This window comes from Serinus canaria, chromosome 24 (genome assembly GCF_022539315.1).
Source record: "Serinus canaria isolate serCan28SL12 chromosome 24, serCan2020, whole genome shotgun sequence".
Classification (NCBI taxonomy): domain Eukaryota; kingdom Metazoa; phylum Chordata; class Aves; order Passeriformes; family Fringillidae; genus Serinus; species Serinus canaria.
This window is the reverse complement of record NC_066337.1, coordinates 4,314,161-4,338,790: the sequence shown is the minus strand read 5'-3', so window position 1 is coordinate 4,338,790 and position 24,630 is coordinate 4,314,161. Positions and strand designations below refer to the sequence as shown.

The 24,630-nt window shown below is 47.0% G+C and overlaps 1 protein-coding gene across 1 annotated transcript; it reads left to right on the top strand.

The window, feature by feature from the left end:
- Positions 1-940: 940 nt before the first annotated feature.
- UBASH3B (ubiquitin associated and SH3 domain containing B) lies at positions 941-24,630 on the top strand (the record flags this gene model as incomplete). The annotated part of the gene is made up of 13 exons (XM_030230202.2): positions 941-1,137; positions 2,412-2,598; positions 3,020-3,218; positions 7,343-7,512; positions 8,088-8,296; positions 11,172-11,307; positions 13,013-13,133; positions 14,670-14,792; positions 18,002-18,094; positions 20,003-20,147; positions 21,122-21,228; positions 22,828-22,937; positions 24,089-24,630. Coding segments are annotated over 13 exons (1,935 nt in total), but the record flags the coding sequence as incomplete, so codon positions are not given.

Sequence of the window (24,630 nt, the reverse complement as noted above, 5' to 3'; positions counted from 1 at the left end):
GTTGGAAGGATCCTTAAGAATGGTTTTGTTCCATGGGCAGGTGTGGATGTGTTCTCAGGGGTCCCAGGGTGAGGGAAGAGAGGAGAAAGGTCACTCCATGTTCAGAAGGCTGATTTATTATTTTATGATATCTATGACATTAAAACTTTATTTATTATTTATTATTTTATGATCTATATGACATTAAAGCTACACTAAAAGAGCAGAAGGAAGGATTCCAGCAGAAGGCTGGCTGAGAATAGCAAAGGAATGAATGACAAAGGTTTGTCTGTGCCCCAGCCAGTCTGGACAGCTGGGCTGGGATTGGCCATTGATCAGAAACAACCCCAGAGACCAATCCCAGCCCCACCTGCTGCACCCACAGCAGCAGAGAAGAATTGTTTGCAGTTTGTTCCTGAGCCCTCTCAGCTCCTCAGGAGGAACAAATCCCAAGGAAAGGATTTTTCATGGAACATGTGGGTGACATCCCTCCCTTTGGCTGTCCCTGGTGCCACAGGGCTGAGCTGAGCCGCCGCTGCTCTCCCGTGCTGGTGTGGAGCCCTTGGAAAACACAATTCCACCTTTAAATCTGCTCCTTGTGCTGTCTGCTCAGAAAAGTCGCTGAACAGGAGAGCTGGGTGCTCCCAGCTGGAGGGAGAAGGGATTCAGAGGCATCCTGGAGGCAGAGAGGCAGAAGAGCTCTTAGAGTGCAGCAAGGACTGAAGGGAACTTTTCTAAGCTGGAAAATCTCCGTTTGTGCCCTCTCGTGGCTGCTGAATTTTTCTTCTCCTCAGTGCAACTCCTGCACTTTCAGACCTAAATTTTTAGGGTTTGATGCTGAAATTGTCAGCAATGAGACCATTAAATGCTGGTGTTTCTCTGTCCAGAAAACGTGGGAAAACCCAGAGGCCATAATTCATGTTTTGTGCTGGCTGCATGACTCTGCCCTTCAAACACTTTATTGACAGGTGGCACATCCAAAAAAAACAAAATAAAAGCTCCAGGGGTTGGAGAATTGGAAAGGGCATCCCAGGAGTGCCCAAACACAGCACTGGACCCAGCAGCACTGAAATTCTCTTTTTGTTTTGCTCTCTCTGCAGACAAAAGGCGCTGGCATCGACAGGTGGAAGGAGTGTTCAAGCAGCATGCGACTGGTTGGTATGAAGTAATCAATGCTAAAAGGCAGCAGAAATGGTGAATTCAGGGTTTCAGCCATTAGCATGTGGAATGTTTAAACACCTGCAAATAAAAACACTCTTCTTATGAATTAGTGAGGTGCTAAGTGCTGGGAATGAGCCTGGTCTCAGAGGGTTCGTGATCTGCAGCAAAGTTGGTATAATAATGTTCTTTTTTCATTTTAATGGCTAAGCAGAGGTAACTGAGTCAGCAGAGGGTCGAGGCAGCTTCTCTAATTGCCTGCCACATTTCAGTCCCCAGGGTTTTGGCCAAAGTCCTTGAACATCTGGGAATAAGAGCTTCATTCAGAGGGACCATCATGAGGCAGGGCCCTGCAGGGACAGTGGGCTCTGATCAATCCCTTGGGCTGCCCTGAGCAGGAAGCTCTGGGAGGGAATAAATTCCCAAGCAGGTGGGAATGGGAATAGGTGAGAGAAGGAACCCCCCCCTTCTGCAGCTGAGAGCTGCTTCTCAGAGACCTGAGTGATCCCTGAGTGATCCCTGAGTGCTCACTGAGAGATCCCTGAGTGCTCCCTGAGTGATCCCTGAGTGCTCCTGAGTGATCCCTGTGTGATCCCTGAGTGATCCCTGAGTGATCCCTGAGAGATCCCTGAGTGATCCCTGAGTGCTCCCTGGTCACAGTGACTCTGAGATACCTAGAAGCTTCTTTTTCCCAGCCTAGCAGTCCAAGGGGGAGTCAGAGCTCTTCAGTTCTCCTTCTCAAGGCTGTTTATTGTTCCTTATCTCTAACATTCCTTCTCTGACCCACCAAGGTCTGTCTGGCAGTCGGGTTGGGGCACTCTGGTGTTATCTTTTATACTAAAAACTCCGTGTGCAATATTTACCATAACTTCCCAATCCCATCACTGTGTTAGACACTGAGCTCCTGCTCTAAACCCATCCAAAAGTGCCAACATCACCCAGGAGATGGAGGCTAGGAAGAAGGAGGAAAAAGGACAAGGCACACCCAAATTCCTCCATCTTGGGACCCTGAGCCCCCACTCTAAAACCCCCAAAAATCTATTTTTCACCCCAGGACAAACTATTATTCTATTAAACTCTATTGACTTGTAATTCTTCAGATAAAGGTTGGTAATTGTTTTTCCAAGGGTCAGGATCAAAGTCAGAGGGGTCTTGAGCTTTGGGCCAGGGTCTCTGAGCCCCCTGGCAGGGTCTGGAGCCCTCCAGGGCAGCCAGAGGGATCTCCTGGGTTCTGACCATTATCCATTGATTTAGGAGCTCTTTCTGCCTGCCAGGCTCTTCTCCCACGTGGGTGACCCGTTCCTGGATGACACCCTGCCCCGGGAGTACGTGCTCTACCTGCGCCCCACCGGGCCCCTGGCGCAGAAGCTCTCCGAGTTCTGGCAGCAGTCCAAGCAGATCTGTGGCAAGAACAAAGCCCACAACATCTTCCCCCACATCACCCTCTGCCAGTTCTTCATGGTAAAGCACAGCTCCTCTCCCCTGTCTCCTTTAGCCATTCCTTGCCAGGCTCAGCCTGGAGATTCATCTCCTCTTAGGGGGGTGCTGGGGGGATTTTGTGGGAGCCTGGGCTGCTGGAGGAGGTAATTGGTTTTTTAAGCTGTTGTTTTCAGGGAAGGGCAGCAGCAGAAGACAGAACTCTCATCCTCTCCAGTGATCCCCAGTGAGAATGGGTGGGGGAGCTTGGGGAGGTTACTTGGGGAGAGCTGATCCTGCTTGGAGGACAAGGGAGGGGCCCAGGATTTCTAAACATAGATTGATTTCTTTTTATTTTCCCCATGCCCCTGTGCTTTTCCTCACTGCACGAGGGGAAGGGCAGGGCACTGACACCCACCCACAGCCTCTCCTTTCCTGAGCCTTGCCTGTGCTGCTTCCCTGGCAGTGTGAGGACGGCAAGGTGGACGCTCTGACGGAAGCCCTGCAGGCCACGGTGATGCGCTGGAAATGCAAATTCCCCACACCCCTGCCCCTGGAGCTCTACACATCCTCCAACTTCATCGGGCTCTTCGTCAAGGAGGAGAGTGCTGAGGTGCTCAAGAAGTTTGCTGCAGACTTCGCTGCAGAGGCGGCTTCCAAAGCAGGTGGGTGACTGCTCTGGCTGCTGCCAGGCTGGGCACTGTCAGAAAAAACAGAGTTTGGGTGCCATGAGAGCCCAGCCTGGGCACTGTCAGAAAAAACAGAGTTTGGGTGCCATGAGAGCCCAGCCTGGGCACTGTCAGAAAAAACAGAGTTTGGGTGCCATGAGAGCCCAGCCTGGGCACTGTGAGAAGACCAAAATTTGGTGTCCTGAAGGAGTCCAGCCTGGGCATTGATAGAAAACCAAACCTTTGAAGCCATGAAGAACATGGATAGAAAATCAAACCTTTGGTGTCATGAGAGCCCAGTTTGGGCATTGTCAGAAAAACCAAAGATCTGATGTCATGAAGGAGCCCAACCTGGGCATTGATAGAAACCCAAAACTTTGGTGCCATGAGAGCCCAGTTTGGGCATTGTCAGCAAACCAAACATTGAAGCCATGAAGAACATGGATAGAAACCCAAACCCTTGAAGCCATGAAGAACATGGATAGAAACCCAAAACTTTGATGCCATGAAGGAGCCCAACCTGGGCATTGTCAGGAAACCGAAGTTTGGATGCCAAAAGAGCTCAGCTTGGGCACTGATAGAAACCCAAAACTTTGATGCTATGAAGGAGCTCACCCTGGGCACTGTCAGAAAACCAAACCTTTGGTGTTATGCAGAGCCAAAGCAGCTGCCAAAGCTCCCAGTCTGGGCCTTTTCAGAACCCCAGAGCTCTGATGCCACCAAGAAGCAAAGCTCAAAAGCAAATCCCCAATTTTTAGGTGAAAACTCAAACCCCAGCAGGTGCTTTGGCTTTTCAGCTGGGACAGGTCTCACCCTGAGTTTGCAGCGCTGTCTCTGGAGGGGAAGCTGACATTTGGTGGTTCTCTACCCTTTCTCAGAGCTGCTCTGAGCTGCTTCCTGCCCCTCTCACCACCTCCAGCCACCACCACAGAACTTTCCCCGGCCATTTCGAGGCCGTGGTTGTTTTCTCACTGCGTTTCTGAGGTGTGAGGAGGGCTCTGGGAGAACACCCCAACTTGGTTGGGTGGTTGGTTGGGTGGGTGGGTGGGTGGGTGGTTGGTTGGTTGGTTGGTTGGGTGGTTGGTTGGGTGGTTGGGTGGTTGGTTGGTTGTGTGGTTGGTTGGTTGGTTGGGTGGTTGGTGGTTGGTTGGGTGGTTGGGTGGGGTGGTTGGGTGGTTGGTTGGTTGGTTGGGTGGTTGGTTGGGTGGTTGGGTGGTTGGGTGGTTGGGTGGTTGGTTGGGTGGTTGGGTGGTTGGTTGGGTGGTTGGGTGGTTGGTTGGGTGGTTGGTTGGTTGGGTGGGTGGTTGGTTGGTTGGGTGGGTGGTTGGTTGGTTGGGTGGTTGGTTGGTTGGGTGGTTGGTTGGTTGGTTGGGTGGTTGGTTGGTTGGGTGGGTGGGTGGGTGCCCTTTCCAACCTCAGAGCTCCCAGGTGCTCCATGATCCCCTCCTGCTTCTGGAGGGGGAATAACCAGAACCTCGTCCTCTCCACTGCTGAACAGCCTGGCTGGGTGTCCTCCAGCCACCTCCAAACTGGGAATCACAACACCCTGGGAGTGCTGGGACATCCCCCTGGATAATCCTCCCACCCTCCATCCCTGCTTGGCCTGGTTTAGTCCTTCCCCAGTTAATTCCAGGTTTATGCTGGAGTTTAAATGCACAACTGGTTTAGTCCTTCCCCAGTTAATCCCAGGTTTATGCTGGAGTTTAAATGCACAACTGGTTTAGTCCTTCCCCATTTAATCCCAGGTTAATCCTGGAGCTGGAGTGCATCCAAATGCAGCAAATCCTGCACCCCTGGGCTGTTCCCCTGCTGGGCAGGCCCCCACAGCCCTGCAGGGGTGCTGTGAGTCTGTCCCTGCTCCACAGCCACGAGACAGAAGGATCCAGAACCTCTGGAATGTGTTGCTTTCACCTGGCCCAGGACTTCCCTTCCCTTTAGAAGAGGGAGGGAATTTTATCTTTAAAAAGAAGATTTTGGAGGGCAGACACTGGGTGGGTCCAAGGACACTGCAGCCACATGAGAGTGGGATCAATGTTTCCCTCCAGCACAGCCAAAAATGCAATTTTTATCCAAAAACAAACCCCCACTGTCCCAGAATAAAGAAGCATTGGTGGCTTCCAACAATCTTCTGCCCCGAGACTGCTCCAGGTCAGGCCAAATTGGGGTTTTTTTAGGGGAAGGCAACTGCTGCATTGCAGCCACAGCTTGGTCAGGTTATCACATTAAAGTCTCTGGGGGTTTTTTTAACATATTTTTTATTGCTGATGAAAAACAACAACAACAAAAAGATGGATGAGCTTGCAGAGCTGCCCCTGGCTGGCACTTGGAGCCAAGTCTCTGAATAGCTGAATTGGGACTGAATAATCAGTCAAATCTAATTGCAATTTTTGGTTGAATAAGCATGAATAAATTACGTGCAAACAATGCATCCTGTGATTTGCACATCTACTGAAAGAGCCCAAATATTTCATGTATTTTCACCTGGAATCATCTCCTGTGCAGATTCTTTTTTTTTCTGCAGGATCATTTTGAATCATTATTCTGTTTCCACAATTTGGGAATGCCTCACCCTCAGTGGCTAAACTGATAATCCAGCAAATGTCCAGGGAAGGGATTTAATCAACTTGCACAAACCTGCAAATTCCATGGATTTGTAATGCAGTGCAGCAGAGAGAACAATGGAGGGAGAGTGAAAATCATTTAAGTCTTTTTCACCTGCTTATTTTGGCCAGATCCTCAGCTGCTCATTAAAGCCTCCTGGATTTTCTTAGCTGGAAAAATGTCCTTTTTTTGGCAGGAGATCCTGCATGCCCAGAGCTGCAGTAGGGATTGTCACACCCCCTGTTGTGTGGCAGTTTGCAGGGGTGCTTTGGCTGAATCAGACCCCAAATCTCTGATCATTTTCAATATTATTGACCTCCTGTGGATGCTGGCAGTCTGGTCGGAGGGAAAGTCAGATAAACCTTCCCAGGCATCGCTCTGGGGGAGCTTTGAGAAAGCTCAGAGAAAGAATTAAAATCATCTTTAACCTGTCCAAAACCTGATGTTTTGGACTTGTTTTCTCATAAGGTGTTTACAAGAGGGGTTGTTCCTAATTAGCCAGAGAGGTGAGAGGTGTTGATTGAGGACCCACCAGGTGCAGCTTTCTCAGAACAGTCTATAAAGAATGTGATGTCTAATGAACTTTGCTGTTGCCTCTGAGAAGACCTTGGAGTCTGTGTTGCTTTATTCAGCTGTCCCCAACACGACAGCAACAACCTCACACTCCCAGATTTCCAGCTGAGCTCCATCTTGTCCCACTGGAGCATCTTTGCACGCCCAGCTCTGTTAGAGGCCACAGTCACTCACCTGGCAGGAAGGGGTTTAAAGGGGTTTTCAGCTCTCCTCTCTGGGGGACTCCAGGGGCTCTTCCAAATGCAGTTTGTTCCATCCAAGGTGTTCCAGCAGCCCAGGCTGGTGGGTGACAGAGCTGTGCCCACAGCTGTCAGCTCCAGCTGCAGGCAGGCCTGGACACCCTGAGTTTAGGTTCCATTGCATTCTATCCTTTTCTTTAGGTTCCAATGCATTCTAGACTTTTCTTTAGGTTACAATGCATTCTAGACTTTTCTTTTGGCTCCATTGCATTATTTACTTTTCTTTGCTGAGCATCTTCACCCAGCAGACCCAATCTGTCCCTTCACTGTCACCTCCAGCCTCTCCTAACTCCTGTCATTCCCACACCCATGGCACTGCTCTCCAGTCACTCACAGTCAGTCCATCACAGTTTCAGCCAGAAGTTGTTTTTCACTTTTCTTGCAGTGGGAAATTCTGAGCCCTTTTTTCTCCTTGCCACGTTTGTGCCTTGTTTGCCTGTGCTCTCTTTGTGCTGGGTACAAACACCTTCTGGTTTGGGGTGGGTTTGTCCTTTGCTCTGAGCCATAAAACCCCTTCTCACTCACACACCCTTTGCTCCTTGGTTACCCACTCAGGCTGGCTCAGCAATTCCTTTCTTCTACATCAAAACTTGCTCTCATTTCTATTCCTTCTTCAGACTCTACATTTAAAAATCTCTCTGCCAAGCACAGATACCTGTGAGACTCTTGTCCAACTCTCACCCTTCCCAACACCTCTCCCCATTGCAGATGTCCACGTGGAGCCCCACAAGAAGCAGCTCCACGTCACCCTGGCCTATCACTTCCAGAGCAGCCACCTGCCCACGCTGGAGAAGCTGGCCCAGAGCATCGATGTCAAGCTGGGCTGTGACTGGGTGGCCGCGATCTTCTCCCGTGACATTCGCTTCGTCAACCACGAGGTGAGCTCCTGGAGCTCCTCTGCCCCCAGAAACCTGCCCTCTGCTCAAGGGTGGCACTGCAGCAGCTCCCTGGCCTCACACAGAAACACACCTTTCCCAGGTGTCCTCCTGGGGAAGGCTGGGAGAAGATCAGAGAAAAGAATGAGAAACAATTCTTGTCTCCACTTGCTGCACCCGTGCTGTGCACGTGAGGAGTGTGTTATGGGGATTGGCTTAACAAAGGGTGGTTAATTAATTAGCCAGTGGTGATGGTATGGAGATCTGTTTACCAAAGGGTGGTTAATTAATTAGCCAGTGGTGATTGGTGTGGAGATCTGTTTACCAAAGGGTGGTTAATTAATTAGCCAGTGGTGATGGTATGGAGATCTGTTTACCAAAGGGTGTTCATTAATTAGCCAGTGGTGATGGTGTTTTAACTAAAGGACCAATCAATTCCACCTGTAGTGAGCTAGAACATAAGAAAGAGCAATGGGTTTCTCAATAAAGATTAATATTCATAGTGCTAATTATTACCCAGCTGGGGGGCCGTTTGATGTGACATCCATGAACAACATTTTGTGCTTTTTCCCCCCCAGACTCTGCAAGTGATCTACCCCTACACGCCCCAGAACGACGACGAGCTGGAGCTGGTCCCAGGGGATTTCATTTTCATGTCCCCAGTGGAGCAGAGCAGCACGAGTGAGGGCTGGATTTATGGCATCTCCCTTGCCACCGGCTGCTCGGGGCTGCTGCCCGAGAACTACGTCACCAAGGCGGATGAATGTGGCACCTGGGTGTTCCATGGGTAGGTCAGGCTGCTCCTGCCCTTCCCTCAGCTGCAGAAAGGGCTCAGGGGTGCCTTGGGAGGCTGCCTGGAACAGAGGCTGGGCAGGGTTACAGGAATAGAGCAGGGATTTATGGAAAGGCTTTCAAAGGACTCACCTTGGGCTGTACAGGAGCCTGGCCAGGGCTACACCCAAGGTGGACCCAGAGTCTCGAGTTCTCACACTTTTATAAGTTTTGGTCCATTTCCACACTGGGTTCATTGTCCAATTCCAGTTCAGGTGATGCAGTCCCACCCTCCCAGGCTGCTCTCCTCCGTTCCCTGCTGTTTGCACTTTTTGGGCTGGAGCTGCAGCAGTGTCCTTGGTTCTGTGGCTGGACAAGGATTGCTCTGTAGGACTGAGCTGTGAGGAGAGCTGCTGACACTTTATATGAAGGTCAGAGTCACACACTAAGGCAGAATCCAGAAAATACGTGGGGTTTATATTTTACAGAATCTGGAAAATATAAAAGCTCAAACTTGAGGCGTCAGCAGCAGCTGGGATTCCACCTGGGATGCTGAGAAGGGCACTGAGGGGAAGGAGCTGGCACACAGAGCTCCTCTCATCATCAGCCAAGGAGCAGCAGATGCTCCCCCTAGCAGGGGTTAGAGGACAAGGTGATTTTTGCAGCAGAGATGTTGCAGCAGCTCCTGGTGGCTCACAGGCTGATGGAGCTGCAGCAGATGCTCCCCCCTAGCAGGGGTTAGAGGACAAGGTGATTTTTGCAGCAGAGATGTTGCAGCAGCTCTTGGTGCCTCGCAGGCTGATGGAGCTGCAGCAGATGCTCCCCCCTAGCAGGGGTTAGAGGACAAGGTGATTTTTGCAGCAGAGATGTTGCAGCAGCTCTTGGTGCCTCGCAGGCTGATGGAGCTGCAGCAGATGGCTCTGGAGGCACTGCTGTGCAGGCACCTCTGGGGTGGGCCTGCAACAGCAAGGTGTAAATTGGAGAGTTAATTTGGGAAGAGATGTCTTCCCTGCATAACTCCCTGCTGGGAAGGACTTTGGATCAGGAACATTCCTTGGGATATTTAGCCAGATTTTTAGGAGCCTGCTGTTGGCTTCAGTGAGAGTGCAGCCCTCACCTTTTGAACAAGGTTGTGCCTCTTGAATTTGGGAATTCATGAAACAGAGTGCTGGTCCTGAAATCACTCATTGCTCCCTCATTTATCCCTGCCAGAGCCAGGGAGACAAAGCTCCATCTGGAAGATGGAGATGGAGCCAGAGTTTTTGGGGAAAAGCCTCCAAACAATCAATGGCCTGTCCTTAGGAGAGGACTAAGCTGGAGCAGCCCCAGCAGTTTGTGTTTTCCAGCAGCACTGGGGACAGGCTGGTGGCTCTTCTCCAGGCACACTGAGGGTTTGCCTCTGCCTCATCACCATTCCCAGCAAATCCTGCATCTATAAATAGATGGTGAAGTGATTGTGGCCTTTATCAAAAGGTTTAGAGAGAAAGAAAGGCTCAGAAATTGTGTGGCAGCTCATGGGGACAAAGGGAAGTGGGGTAACCAAAAAATCCTTGGTATTCTCCAGACCAGTGTCCTTAAAAAATGTCATATGGGCAAGGCAGGAAAGGGATTAAATGGGAGGAAGGGCTGACAGCTGGGAGAAATTCCTGAAAATTCTTGGTACAGAAACAGAGATGGGTCCTAAGTGAGAGCTGAGATTCTGTTCACACTGAGATATTCAAGTTCTGGGGTCCCTGAGGATGGGTCAGTGCTGGGTCCAATGCTCCACCTGCATTTGGGCAACGGGGGGAACAATTCAACTGTGCCAGCCCCTGTTGGGAGCTCAGGAATAACCCAGCAGCTCAGTGTCATCCTTGCACCCTGATTCAGCAGACAATAGATCAGGACCAACATCACAGTGGGTTTTTCCTCCTTTAAATCATATAACTCACACAGGTGACCTATTTTTGTCCCCCTGGCAGAGTCACTCGGGGCTATTTTACCTCCTGTGAAACCCCTGTGAGATTTTATCCTGGCTGCTGCTCTCAGGAAGCAGCTCCTGCTGTAGTTAAGGCACTGAAAAGTGCCAGCTCTGGCAGCTCTTTCTGTCAAAGGAAATGACCACATCCATTCCCTGATAATGTTCTTTTTCATTTTAATGGCTAAGCAGAGGTAACTGAGTCAGCAGAGGGTCGAGGCAGCTTCTCTAATTGCCTGCCACATTTCAGTCCCCAGGGTTTTGGCCAAAGCCCTTGAATATCTGGGAGTAAGAGCTTCATTCAGAGGGACCATCATGAGGCAGGGCCCTGCAGGGACAGTGGGCTCTGATCAATCCCTTGGGCTGCCCTGAGCAGGAAGCTCTGGGAGGGAATAAATTCCCAAGCAGGTGGGAATGGGAATAGGCAGCACTGAAAACTGCAGGAGCAGCAGGGCTGGGTCCTGCCAGGGGCAGAAGCTGTTTGGGGCACAGAAACCCTGAAAACTGCCCAGGGAGAGGCCCCAGCTTCCTGCTGAAGCCACAGCTTGTGCTGGAAAGGTGAGTGCAAACCCCCTGTAGCCATGAATTGCCAACTTGGGACCACAAATCCGCGGTCAGTGCCATGGACGGGTGCCCAGGTGATGTTAGTGAGCAGCCTGTGGTCATCAGGAGGGTCCTGGCACTTTCCATGAGAGCATTCCAGGGTGGAGAGAGCCTCCCAGGGCAAAGTTTGGGAATTGTTTCTAAGGAAACGATGGAATTGTCTCCTCACGTGTGTGCATCACCTGGCAAGGTGCTCTCAGGGCAGCACTAAACCCCAGATAATAATGGAATAACACCACAGCAGTGACTGCCACCAGCTCCTGTGGGCTGCAGAAACATCCTGAGAGCACAGAAACCATTCCCAAAGACAATGCTTTTCTATTTCTGGCAGGTCCTACTCCATCCTGAACACCTCATCTTGCCCTTCCCTCCAAGCCTTTGCTGATGGAGCTCTGGAGAGGAGGCAGCAGGAGGACCAAGGGCCAGGGGACGCTGGGCCACTGACCATCATCTGCCAGAACGTGCAGGTAGGGACCCCCAGCCAGGAACCATCAGGGACAACCTGACTGTGAACAGATTTGCCCCAAAATTTATCTTTTCACTCCCTGCAGCACAAGCTACAGAGTTTTTAATGACACGGCCCTGTCCCCAAAGTGCCTCTTCAGCTGGGGTGGCAGGACCCATCCTCTGCCCCCTCAGCAGCTTTATAGCACCTACAGTAAATGGAAATGTAAATATATCCTATAATAAAGGATTATATGTATAGATAAATGAACCAGGATTATATGTACAGATAAATAATTATATGTACATATAAATGCACCAGGATTATATGTATAGATAAATAATTATACATATAGATAAATGAACCAGGATTATTATATAGATAAACAATTATACATATAGATAAATGAACCAGGTTTATATGTATAGATAAATAATTAAATGTACACATAAACGTACCAGGATTATATATATAGGTAAATAATTATACATACAGATAAATGTACCAGGATTATATATATAGATAAATAATTATACATATAGATAAATGAACCAGGTTTATATGTACAGATAAATAATTATATGTACAGATAAATGTACCAGGATTATTTATATAGATAAATAATTATACATATAGATAAATGAACCAGGATTATATGTATAGATAAATAATTATATGTACAGATAAATGAACCAGGATTATATGTACAGATAAATGAACCAGGTTTATATGTATAGATAAATATATGTACAGATACATGTACCAGGATTATATATATAGATAAATAATTATACATATAGATAAATGAACCAGGATTATATGTACAGATAAATAATTGTGTATATATATATATAAATGTAATAGGATTATCTGTACAGATAAATAATTATGTATATATAGATAAATGTGCCAGGATTATCTGTACAGATAAATAATTGTCTGTACAGATAAATGAACCAGAATTATCTGTACAGATAAATAATTGTGTATATATATATAAATGTGCCAGAATTATCTGTACAGATAAATAATTGTATGTACAGATAAATGTGCCAGAATTATCTGTACAGATAAATAATTGTATGTACAGATAAATGAACCAGGATTATCCATTCCCAAAGAGCCCCACACACCCTCCAAAGCCACAAATGCTGCAGCTTCCCTGGGATGTTGCCCAAGGGAAGGCAGGAGGAGCCTGCTGGGGCTCCTGGGCTTGCTCAGGTGTCTCTGCCCTCTGCTGAAGGCCAGACCCGCTGTCTCTCTGGTGCCTGGAGCAGAGGTAAAGGAATAAAGCAGGGATTTATTAAAAGGATATTGTTAATTTAATTATTAAAGGACTCACCTTGGGCTGTACAGGAGCCTGGCCAGGGCTACACCCAAGGTGGACCCAGAGTCTCGAGTTCTCACACTTTTATAAGTTTTGGTCCATTTCCACACTGAGTTCACTGTCCAATTCCAGTTCAGGTGATGCAGTCCCACCCTCCCAGGCTGCTCTCTGTTGTTCCATTTCCTGCTGTTTGTTGCTCCATTCTCTGCTGTTTGCACTTTTTGGGGCTGGAGCTGCAGCGGTGTCCTTGGCTCTGGGGCTGGACAAGGATTGTCCTGTGGGACTGAGCAGTGAGGAGAGCTGCTGGCACTTTGTGTGCAGCTCAGAGCTCTGAACCAAGGCAGGGCAGAATGTGGGAAATGTGACAAAGCTCCAGCTGAAGGCACGGCTTCCCTTGCAGCCCCTGAGGATGAGCAGCCAGCCGGGCCCTCAGAAGCGCTGCCTGTTCGTGTGCAGGCACGGCGAGAGGATGGACGTGGTTTTTGGGAAGTACTGGCTGTCCCAGTGCTTCGATGCCAAAGGTGAGCCCAGGCCCTTGCACAGAGGTAAAACCTTATAAAAAAAGCCTTAGAATGTCACAGTTGAGATGGGGACAGCACAAAGCAAACCTCCATTTTCAGAGGGTTTCAAACCTGTTTTTATTTTAGCATGCGTGCTTTTCTACATTCTTACAAAACTCTTCAGTTCACACTTCACTCAGGAGAGACAAACAAAGGGCTCATTAGAACAGCCACGTGCAGTTTCTCTTATTTCTCCTTCTTTATTTCTTGGTTTCTGTGTCAACCTTGGTAAAAAATCCTTTCAGGGTTAAACGTGGATCCTCTGATCCAGCTCCTCCCTGGCTCACAGAAGTCACTGTGAAACTCTCCCACATTATAAAGTCAGGCCTTGCTGTTTCAGCTCAATTAACAGGTAGCCTGTTAAGTTCCCGTGGAAAAGAGCCACGAGGATGGGTTTGCATCGCAATCTGTTCTTGTCAAAAGGCATCTGTGAAAACAAAGGAATCTATCCTGTGAGAATCCACAGAGAAAAAATGCAAACACCTCTCTAAGGAGTCTGGGCACATACACACACAGGCAGTGAGCGGCCAGAAAATTAGAATTTATTCTAACAATTTAGTTTTATTCTAATTAGAATAAAATAAAACCAGTTAGAATAAAACTCAATAGCTTGGAAAACTGGATCAAAAATAGGCTGTGACCTTAGAGTGGAGCCTTTGCTGCTGGAACTTGGAGGTGTTCTGCCCATTGTTATTCACCTTTATCTGGGGCCATCCCAGGACTTGATGGAGGAAGGAGAAGTGGCCACTGGCTGGTGGAAGCTGTGGGTTTGAACACAAAATGATGATTTTTGTGCAGCCAGCTGCAGCAAGCCATGCAGGGAGGAAATATTCCATTTGGCAATTTGGGAAAATATTGCAGGAGCGATTAGAGTTCCATCAGCAGAGAGAAAATGCAGTGGTGATGGTGGTAGTGGGTGTTCAATGAAAACATTTGCTGCCATCAAGGAACAATTTTGCACTTCTGGCTGTCCTGAAATGGAGCCATTCACTTGTTAAATGAAAATAACACTGCTCACAGTGGGTTTGGGGGCATAAATTGGTGTTTTCAACCCAGTGTTCTGCTTGGGTTTCAGACTAGTGAACAAATTATTACTTCAGGCTGTGTTGGCCTTAGAGCTGATCAGAAATCTGTCCTAAAAGACAGATTCCTCTTCAAAACCTTGTTTTGATGATTTCACAGCTCCCTTCTTTCCAAACTCTGCTATTCCAACCTCCTGTAAAAGCGGAATGTTTGTTTTGGGATAGAAATGACATTCCCTTGGGGAAGTCAGTCCTTTAAAACAAATTTTAGAACCTTAGCAACATCCTGTGCTGATCTGGAGCCGGTGAGAGGTGTTTAATTTAATCCTGTGAGATTCCTGATGGATTTACTCATGAGCCAGGCCTGGGCAGGACCTGCTCAGCACAGCTGAGGTGGTGGGAGAGGGGAAAATCAGGGGTGATGCTCCTGCCTCTGCCTGGGGGAATAATTCCAGCTTGGCACCTCTCCCTGCAGGCAGGTACATGCGCAGCAACCTGAACATGCCTCACAACTTACCTCAGAGGAGTGGTGGTTTCAGGGATTATGAAAAGGATGCTCCCATCACCGTGCTGGGCTGCACCCAGGCTCGGCTCGTGGGTGAGTGCTGCTCAGCAGGCAGAGCTTGCAGCTGAGCAGGGGGGATTTGGGGGGGATTTTTGGGAGGGAATTGTTCCCCAAGAGTGTGGCACAGGTTGTCCATCCATGGAAGTGTTCAAGGCTGGGTTAAACAGGGTTTGGAGCAACCTGGGGTGGTGAAAAAGTGTCCCTGCCCAGGGGGTTTTTCCAACCCAAATAATTCCATGGTTCCATGAAGACCTTGCCCAGGAAGCTTCATTATCTTCCTCCCACTTCCACTCATCTTCCTCACGCTTCCATTTATCCTCCTCCCACTTCCTCCCGTAATCTTCCCCCGCCATCAGGGACAGGAAAAGTGCAAGGCAGGAAAAAACGGATGGGATGCCCTGAGCAAACAGGATTTAAATCTTTCAAGGAGCTTTGCAAAGTCTCTTCCCCTCCCCCAGCAATTTCCCTCTTCCAGAGGAAACCTCACCTCCCTCAGCTGCTGCAGCTGAGGAGGCAAAGCAGAGATGAAGGACACGGGGGAAAGCAGAGCCAGCAAAGGATGTGCATTGGGAATTTTGTTATTTTCCTTTTGTGGAGCACTGCAGCAGTGTGGCTGTCACCTTGTCACCTCCTGCACAATCTGCTTTTACCTCCAGTTTGCCACCCCAATATCCTTTTATCAGCCTGGCTTTCTATTGTCACACATCATTTCCAGAGCTCTCCCACCCTCCCATCCTCATCCCTGAGCCTGCTGCTCTGGGCACAGACAGAAAATCCTTTGGCACTCCAGGAGCCCATCCTGAGAGCTGTGGTGGGGGAGCCCAGCCCCCCAAAGAGCCCGGAGCATTTCCAGCTCAAATCCTTCCAGCACTCCTTGCTGGTCACCTCCAAACTGGGGCAGCTAAAATTATCCTGTGTGAGCACAAATAAATCACAGAGCAGCAGCAGCAGGAGGGTGCTCAGGCTCCACCTGGCAGCAGGGTTTGCACAGGACAGAAGGGACCTGGGAGTGTCACAGCACTCTGCTGGTGGCACTCAGGGGACAAGGACACGCTTTGGGTGGCATTAACAGCTCCAAGGACACTCTGCTGGTGGCACTCAGGGGACAAGGACACACTTTGGGTGGCATTAACAGCTCCAAGGACACTCTGCTGGTCGCACTCAGGGGACAAGGACACACTTTGGGTGGCATTAACAGCTCCAAGGACACTCTGCTGGTCGCACTCAGGGGACAAGGACACACTTTGGGTGGCATTAACAGCTCCAAGGACACTCTGCTGGTCGCACTCAGGGGACAAGTACACACTTGGGTGGCATAACAGCTCCAAGGACACCTGCTGGTTGCACTCGGGGACAGTACACACTTGGGTGCTTAACAGCTCCAAGGACACTCTGCTGGTGGCACTCAGGGACAAGGACACGCTTTGGGTGGCATACAGCTCCAAGGACACTCTGCTGGTGGCATTCAGGGGACAAGGACACACTTTGGGTGGCATTAACAGCTCCAAGGACACTCTGCTGGTCGCACTCAGGGGACAAGGACACACTTTGGGTGGCACTGAAGAGGTCCAAGGACACGTTTTGCTGTGGCATTCAGGGCTTCAAGGACACACTTTGCTAATGGGGCCCAAGGACACACAGTTTGTGACATTAAAGGGGTCCAGGGATACTTTGCAGGTGGCATTAACAGGGTCTGAGGACACTTTGCTGGTGGCATTAAAAGGGTTTGAGGACACACTCTGCTGGCGGCAGTAAAGGGGTCCAAGGACACATTTTGTGGGGAATTCAAGGGGTTTGAGGGCACACTTTCCTGGTGGCATTGAATGGGTCCAAGGACACTTTCCTGGTGGCAATGAATGGGTCCAAGGACACTTTCCTGGTGGCATTGAATGGGTCCAAGGACACTTTCCTGGTGGCAATGAATGGGTCCAAGGACACTTTCCTGGTGGCAATGAATGGGTCCAAGGACACTTTCCTGGTAGCACTGAATGGGTCCAAGGACACTTTCCTGGTGGCAATGAATGGGTCCAAGGACACTTTCCTGGGGGCAATGAATGGGTCCAAGGACACTTTCCTGGTGGCAATGAATGGGTCCAAGGACACTTTCCTGGTGGCAATGAATGGGTCCAAGGACACTTTCCTGGTGGCATTGAATGGGTCCAAGGACACTTTCCTGGTGGCAATGAATGGGTCCAAGGACACTTTCCTGGTGGCAATGAATGGGTCCAAGGACACTTTCCTGGTGGCATTGAATGGGTCCAAGGACACTTTCCTGGTGGCATTTGAGGGTCCGAGGGGACACTTTGCAGGTGGCAATAAAGGGATTTGAGGACACACTCGGCTGGTGGCAGTAAAGGGGTCCCAGGGCCCACTTTGCTGTGGCACTCAGGGGATTTGGGGACAGCCACTGTCAGGGTGAATGTCCCCTCCCCTCTGCCACTCCTTTGCTCTGCCAGCAGAAGGAAAATGTGGCAGCTGCTCACTGCAGGCCTGAGCAGATCCCTGCTCTCCTTGGGCTCTGCAGGAATATCAAAACCCTGACAGAAGAAAATAAAAACCCTGAAACAGGAATATTAGAACCCTGATACAGGAATATTAGAACCCTGATAGAGGAATATTAGAACCCTGATAGAGGAATATTAAAACCCTGACACAGGACTAATAAAACCCTGATACAGGAATGTTAAAACCCTGATAGAGGAATATAAAGACCCTGACACAGGTATATAAAAACCCTGATGCAGGAATGTTAAAATCCCAATGCAGGACTATTAAAACCCTGATAGAGGAATATCAAAACCCCAACACAGGAATATAAAAACCCTGATAGAGGAATATCAAAACCCTGACAGAGGAATATCAAAACCCTGATGAAGGAATATCAAAATCCTGACACAGGAATATTAAAAACCTGATACAGGAATATCAAAACCCTGACACAGGAATATTTAAACCCTGATTTTAGGACATGAACAAGCCTGGCAGTGAGGTGGTTCTTGTCTCTCTCTGTTGGCAGTGGTCTCCCAGCTGTGTAATGAGATTTATGGCAGGGACTGCAGCCAGCTGAACTCAGCTGGGTTTGGGTTGTGTTCAATCATTTGATTTATGGCTTTCAAACGCCCTGAAATGAAACCCAGCACCTGCCCCATTTTCCTGGCTCCTTCTTTAGCAGCCCAGGAGAAGCAGCTCCTTGCAGTGCCACTCACCTGGATGCTCTCACAAACACCAGAACTTTCTTGCAGGGGAAGCCTTGCTGGAAACCAACACCATTGTAGACTACATCTACAGCTCGCCCTCGCTGCGCTGCGTGCAGACAGCTCACAACATCCTGAAAGGTGAGAGCCTGGGGCAGCCCGGGCTGGCACTGCCTGCCCCCAGCACTGACAGACAGACAGACAGACAGACGTGGGCCCCAGTCCGGGGCAGCCCGGGCTGGCACTGCCTGCCCCCAGCACTGACAGACAGACAGACAACGACAGACAGTATGTGGAGGTAACGGGCATTCTGTGTTCAGTACATGATCTGCATGTTCTATTTCACAGTATATACAGACATATTATATATATTCTATACTATACATTACATACATTACAGTACATTACATTACGTACATACAGTATATGCTTACATTACATGTACATTACATACATACATTACATTACAGTACATTACATTATCATATTATATTATATTACTGACTTACATTATCATTATATTATTATGATAGGACACTATTAGGTATTATATCGTATTATATCATATTACAGTAAGTACATTACATTAATATACATTATATTATGTATATGCATTACATATTACAGTGATATTATATTATACTATATTATATTATACATTAAGATATTAATTACTATTACATACATTACTTACATTATATTATCGTACATTATGATTATATTCATATTATATTATATATAATTACTATTAATTATATTATATTATATTATATTATATTAATACATTATATTAAATACATTATATATATTATATTAATTATACATAATTATATTACATTACATTACATCACATTACTTAATAAATCATGCTTATATTATATTATATTAATTATATTATATTATATTACATTATATATATCTATTCTAATATATTATATCATTAATATATTATTATATTCTAATATATTATATTAATTCTATATATCACATTATAATGCATATCATATCAATTACTCTCATACTTACATTACATATCATTATATATATGTGTAATATTTATTAGATTATATTATGAATATATTTTCTATCATTATTATATATAATATTATATTCTATATAATTATATTATATTATATTCTATATTATTAATATATCAATACATTAATTATCACTATATAATTCATAACGCATATATCATATTATCATGATTATATTATTAGATTAATTATTACATTCCTATATTGGTCTATCATTATATTAAAATTTTATATTTTATTCTTACAATTAAATTAATTGTTATTATATATTTAGGGAATGGTAATCATTATTTCCATAGCAATATATATTATATATATGTGTAATATTTATTAATATATCATTGCATTCCTATATGGTCTATCATTATATTATAATTTTATATAATATTCTTATAATTAAATTAATGTTATTATATATTTAGGGAATGGTAATAATTATTTCCATAGCAATATATTTTATATCAGCACAGTCCATAAGGAGCCCTTTTCTAATTGCACCAGCTGCCAGCCAGAGCTTGGCATTCATTCATACATTCATTCATTCATGCATGAAATAAGTTTAATTCTTTTTCATTTTTATAATTAATAAATTTTTGTTTTCATAACTTTTTAATTATTTAAAAATCAATTGTAGGTCATCCATTAAATAATTGAAATTATTTTAATACTTCATTTCCCATAGAAAACAGGAATGAGTAATACTTAATAATAGGAAAATAAGAATAGCAATAGTTGATTTCCTATAGAAATTGAATAAATTAACAACCAAACTGAATCATTCAAGCTGCTCTGTTGCTCCCCTGTCCCTGTCCCTGTCCCTGTCCTGTGTCCCAGGCATGCAGCAGGAGAACAGCCTGCGGATCCGGGTGGAGCCCGGCCTGTTCGAGTGGACTACACACATGAAATAAATTTAATTATTTTTAATTTATAATGAACAATTAAAATTAAATTTAATTTTTAAACGAATGAATAAATTCTCTGTCCCTGTCCCTGTCCCTGTCCCGTGTCCCAGGCATGCAGCAGGAGAACAGCCTGCGGATCCGGGTGGAGCCCGGCCTGTTCGAGTGGACCAAGTGGGTGTCGGGGAGCTCGCTGCCCGCCTGGATCCCGCCCGCAGACCTGGCTGCAGCCACGCTCAGCGTGGACACAACCTACAGGTACACAGCCTACAGGTACACAGGCTACAGGTAACACAGCCTACAGGTAACACAGCCTACAGGTAACACAGCCTGCAGGTAACACAGCCTGCAGGTAACACAGGCTACAGGTAACACAGCCTGCAGGTAACACAGCCTACAGGTAACACAGCCTACAGGTAACACAGCCTACAGGTAACACAGGTAACACAGCCTACAGGTAACACAGCCTACAGGTAACACAGCCTACAGGTACACAGGCTACAGGTAACACAGGTAACACAGCCTACAGGTAACACAGCCTACAGGTAACACAGCCTACAGGTAACACAGCCTACAGGTAACACAGCCTACAGGTAACACAGCCTGCAGGTAACACAGCCTGTAGGTAACACAGGTAACACAGCCTACAGGTAACACAGCCTGCAGGTAACACAGGTAACACAGCCTACAGGTAACACAGCCTACAGGTAACACAGCCTACAGGTACACAGCCTGCAGGTAACACAGCCTGCAGGTAACACAATTCTCTGGCTGTGTTTCTCTCCCAGACCTGGCAGCTGGAATTCTGCATTCTCACAATTCCCTGGCTGTGTTTCCCCCCAGACCTGGCAGTTGGAATTCTGCATTCTCACAATTCCCTGGCTGTGTTTTCCCCCAGACCTGTCAGCTGGAATTCTGCATTCTCACAATTCCCTGGCTGTGTTTTCCCCCAGACCTGGCAGTTGGAATTCTGCATTCTCACAATTCCCTGGCTGTGTTTCCCCCCAGACCAGGCAGTTGGAATTCTGCATTCTCACAATTCCCTGGCTGTGTTTCTCTCCCAGACCTGGCAGTTGGAATTCTGCATTCTCACAATTCCCTGGCTGTGTTTTCTCCCCAGACCAGGCAGTTGGAATTCTGCATTCTCACAATTCCCTGGCTGTGTTTTCTCCCTAGACCAGGCAGTTGGAATTCTGCATTCTCACAATTCCCTGGCTGTGTTTTCCCCCCAGACCTCACATTCCTGTCAGCAAGCTGGTGGTTTCCGAGTCCTACGACTCCTACATAAGCAGGAGCTACCAAGTGACGAAGGAAATCATCAGTGAATGTAAAGGCAAAGGTGAGTGAGGGCTGCAGGGGGTGAGAATTCCAGCATTCCTGAAATCTTCCCCCTCTTAGGGGATGAATTCCCAGCCCTGATCTCTCATCCTCTCTCCCAGAAGCATTGGAAATCCTGAGCAATAATTTCAGATACACTTCTCTTACAAGAGAGGGACAGAAAGTCAAACAGCAGAATTATTTTAGGGATCCTGAATCATTGGAGTGATAGGAGTTTATTCCCAAGGGAATAAATGAATTTTTTTTCAGGTACATCACCTTAGGAGAGATCCATAAAGTCAAACAGCAGAATTATTTTAGAGATCCTGAATCACTGAAGTGATAGGAATTTATTCCCAAACCAATAAATGAATTATTTTTCAGGTACATCACCCTAGAAGAGAGGTCCATAAATCAAACAGCAGAATTATTTTAGGGATCCCACTGGAATGATAGGAATTTATTCCCAATCCAATAAATGAATTATTTTCAGATACATCACCTTACAAGAGGGGTCCATAAAGTCAAACAGCAGAATTCTTTTAGGGATCCCATTGGAGTGATGGGAATTTATTCCCAAGGGAACAAATGAATTATTTGCCCTCTGCTGTGTGTTCCCAGCACTAATGGGGCATTTTCCCTCCCCTGTCCCAGCTCCTCCTCCAAATTATATTCCCATAAAATCCTTAGAACATCTCTCCAAAAACTTTTTTTTTTAAACCCCTAACTGTTATTCCTGATCCACAACATTCTAAGAATCCTTTAATTCTGTTTTTTTTCACTGATTTCATCTCACTGACCTGTCTCTGCATTCCAAGCTTTGATGTGAATGGTTTGCACACAGAATTCAAAAGCACAGTGGGGCATTGCCTGTAAAGGATCTCAGAAATGGAAATGCAAAGCTGCCACTGTGCCAAGCCAGCAAGAGAAATTAAAGTGTTTGCTGAAATAGGAATTAATTTTGGTGTTCTGCTTCCCAACACAGCTGAAACCTCACTGGAATCCTTGTTTTCTCCAGAAAGCATTTTCAAACCCAGCAGGAGTGAGTTAAGCATACCCTGAAAATTGAGAAATGCTCTAAACATCTTAACAAATCCCATTTTCCCTTCATTCTCTACTGGGTTTGTGGGGTGCAGGGGGCAATGATGAGTCTGACTCCGTGTGCTCAGAAGGACAATTCATTATTTCATGGTCTATATGATATTAAAAATACTGTACTAAACTGTACTAAAGAATAGAGAAGGATACAGACAGAAGGCTGAAAGATAACAATGAAAACTTGGGAATCTTTCCAGATCCCAACACAGCTTGGCCCTGATTGGGCAAAGAGTCCAAACAATTCACAGAAAACCAATGGAACAATCTCCAAACCCATCCCAAAGCAGCCAAACACAGGAGAAGCAATCAGACAATTCTTGTTTTCATTTCTCTCTGAGGTTTCTCAGCTTCCCAGGAGAGAACTCCTGGGCCAAGGGGTTTTTCAGAGAATGTGACAGTGACAATTCCCAGTCTGATGTGTTGTTATAGGATAAGGAGTTTTAAAAGGCTGCTTGCTCTGGGGCACCAGCCCCTAAACCTGGCTTTAGGCCAGGCTCAGGCTGTGTTTCTCATTTTATTTCAGGAAACAACATCCTGATCGTGGCTCACGCATCCTCCCTGGAGGCCTGCACCTGCCAGCTGCAGGGGCTGTCCCCCCAGAACTCCAAGGACTTTGTACAGATGGTCAGAAAGGTAACGGCAGCAGGAGCAGGGCCCTGGCCCTGCAGGGACAGGAACACCTGGAGATCTGCAGGAGCAGGGCTGCCTCTGAGGCAGGAGGGTTTGGGAGGCTGGGCAGAGTGCGGGTCAGGTGCCCACCTGAGATGGGTGTGCAGGGACTCTTTAGGGTTTGTGGGGTCAGGTGTCCATCTAAGATGGGTTTGCAGGGACCCTTTAGGGCTTTGTGGGGTCAGGTGCCCACCTGAGATGGGTGTGCAGGGACTGTTTAGGCTTTGTGGGGTCAGGTGCCATCTAAGATGGGTTTGCAGGGACCGTTTAGGGCTTTGTGGGGTCAGGTGCCCACCTGAGTTTGGTGTTTTGTGGGGTCAGGTGCCATCTAAGATGGGTTTGCAGGGACTGTTTGGGCTTTGTGGGGTCAGATGCCCACCTCAGTTTGTTGTTTTGTGGGGTCAGGTGCCATCTAAGATGGGTTTGCAGGGACTGTTTGGGCTGTTTCTTAAACCTACATCCCATTTAAAAACCTACATCCCATTTAAAAACCTACATCCCATTCAAACCTACATTCTTAAACCTACATTTCATTCAAGACTACCTTTGTAAAACTATGGTTTTAAGACTACATTCTTTTCAAACCTACATTTTTTAAACTGCATTCTTAGAACTACATTCCATTCAAACCTACATTCTTAAAAACTACATTTTTAAAACTACTTTCTTAAACCTACATTCTTAAAACTACATTTTTAAAGCTGCATTCTTAAAACTCCACTTTTAAACCCACATTCCATTCCAAACTCCACTTTTAAACCCACATTCCATTCCAAACTCCACTTTTAAACCCACATTCCATTCCAAACTCCACTTTTAAACCCACATTCCATTCCAAACTCCACTTTTAAACCCACATTCCATTCAAAACTCCACTTTTAAACCCACATTCCATTCCAAACTCCATTTTCACCCCACATTCCAAGGGTATAATCTGTTTTTTTTTTATTTCGTGGTGCCCAGTCTGTCAATCACCATCTGAAAATGGGCTTTGGGAGAGGGGAAAAAGAGGAAAAAAGGGTGAAATCCTGGGGTGGCACAGCAGGGTTTCAGCCCTGGGGGTTGCCCAGCCCAATCCCTGCTTTTTGCCCTGACTCCCACCTCTCTCCTGACAGATTCCCTACCTGGGCTTCTGCTCCTGTGAAGAGCTGGGGGACACTGGGGTGTGGCAGCTCACAGACCCTCCCATCCTCCCCCTCACTCATGGACCAACTGGAGGCTTTAACTGGAGAGAAACCCTCCTGCAGGAGTAGGGGGGAGCCAGCAAGGACAGCCCTTCCCAGCGCTGGAGAGAGTCTCCTCTTCATCTTCATCATCCTCTTCCTCCTCCTTGTGTTACTGCCAGCAGGAAAACCCCTCCTCATCTGTCCCTCCAAGCACACCTCACTCAGCCACAGCCCTGCAAAAAGTCTTTTTTTACATTGATCAGCGAATTTACAACAAAATGCTCTGATTTGAGGGTGGGAAAAATAAATATTAAAGGCCAGCTTGAGGCTCTGGCAGAGCTCGGGGTTGGTTTCCTCTGGTGACACTTTCACTGCCACTGCAGCAGCAGCAGGGACAGGGAGCCCTGGCTCGGGCAGGATGCTGGGGTTGTGTTCTCGTTCTGTTTTTGCAGCCTTGTTCAGCACCTCCTGCTGGCTCCACTCGCAGCCCC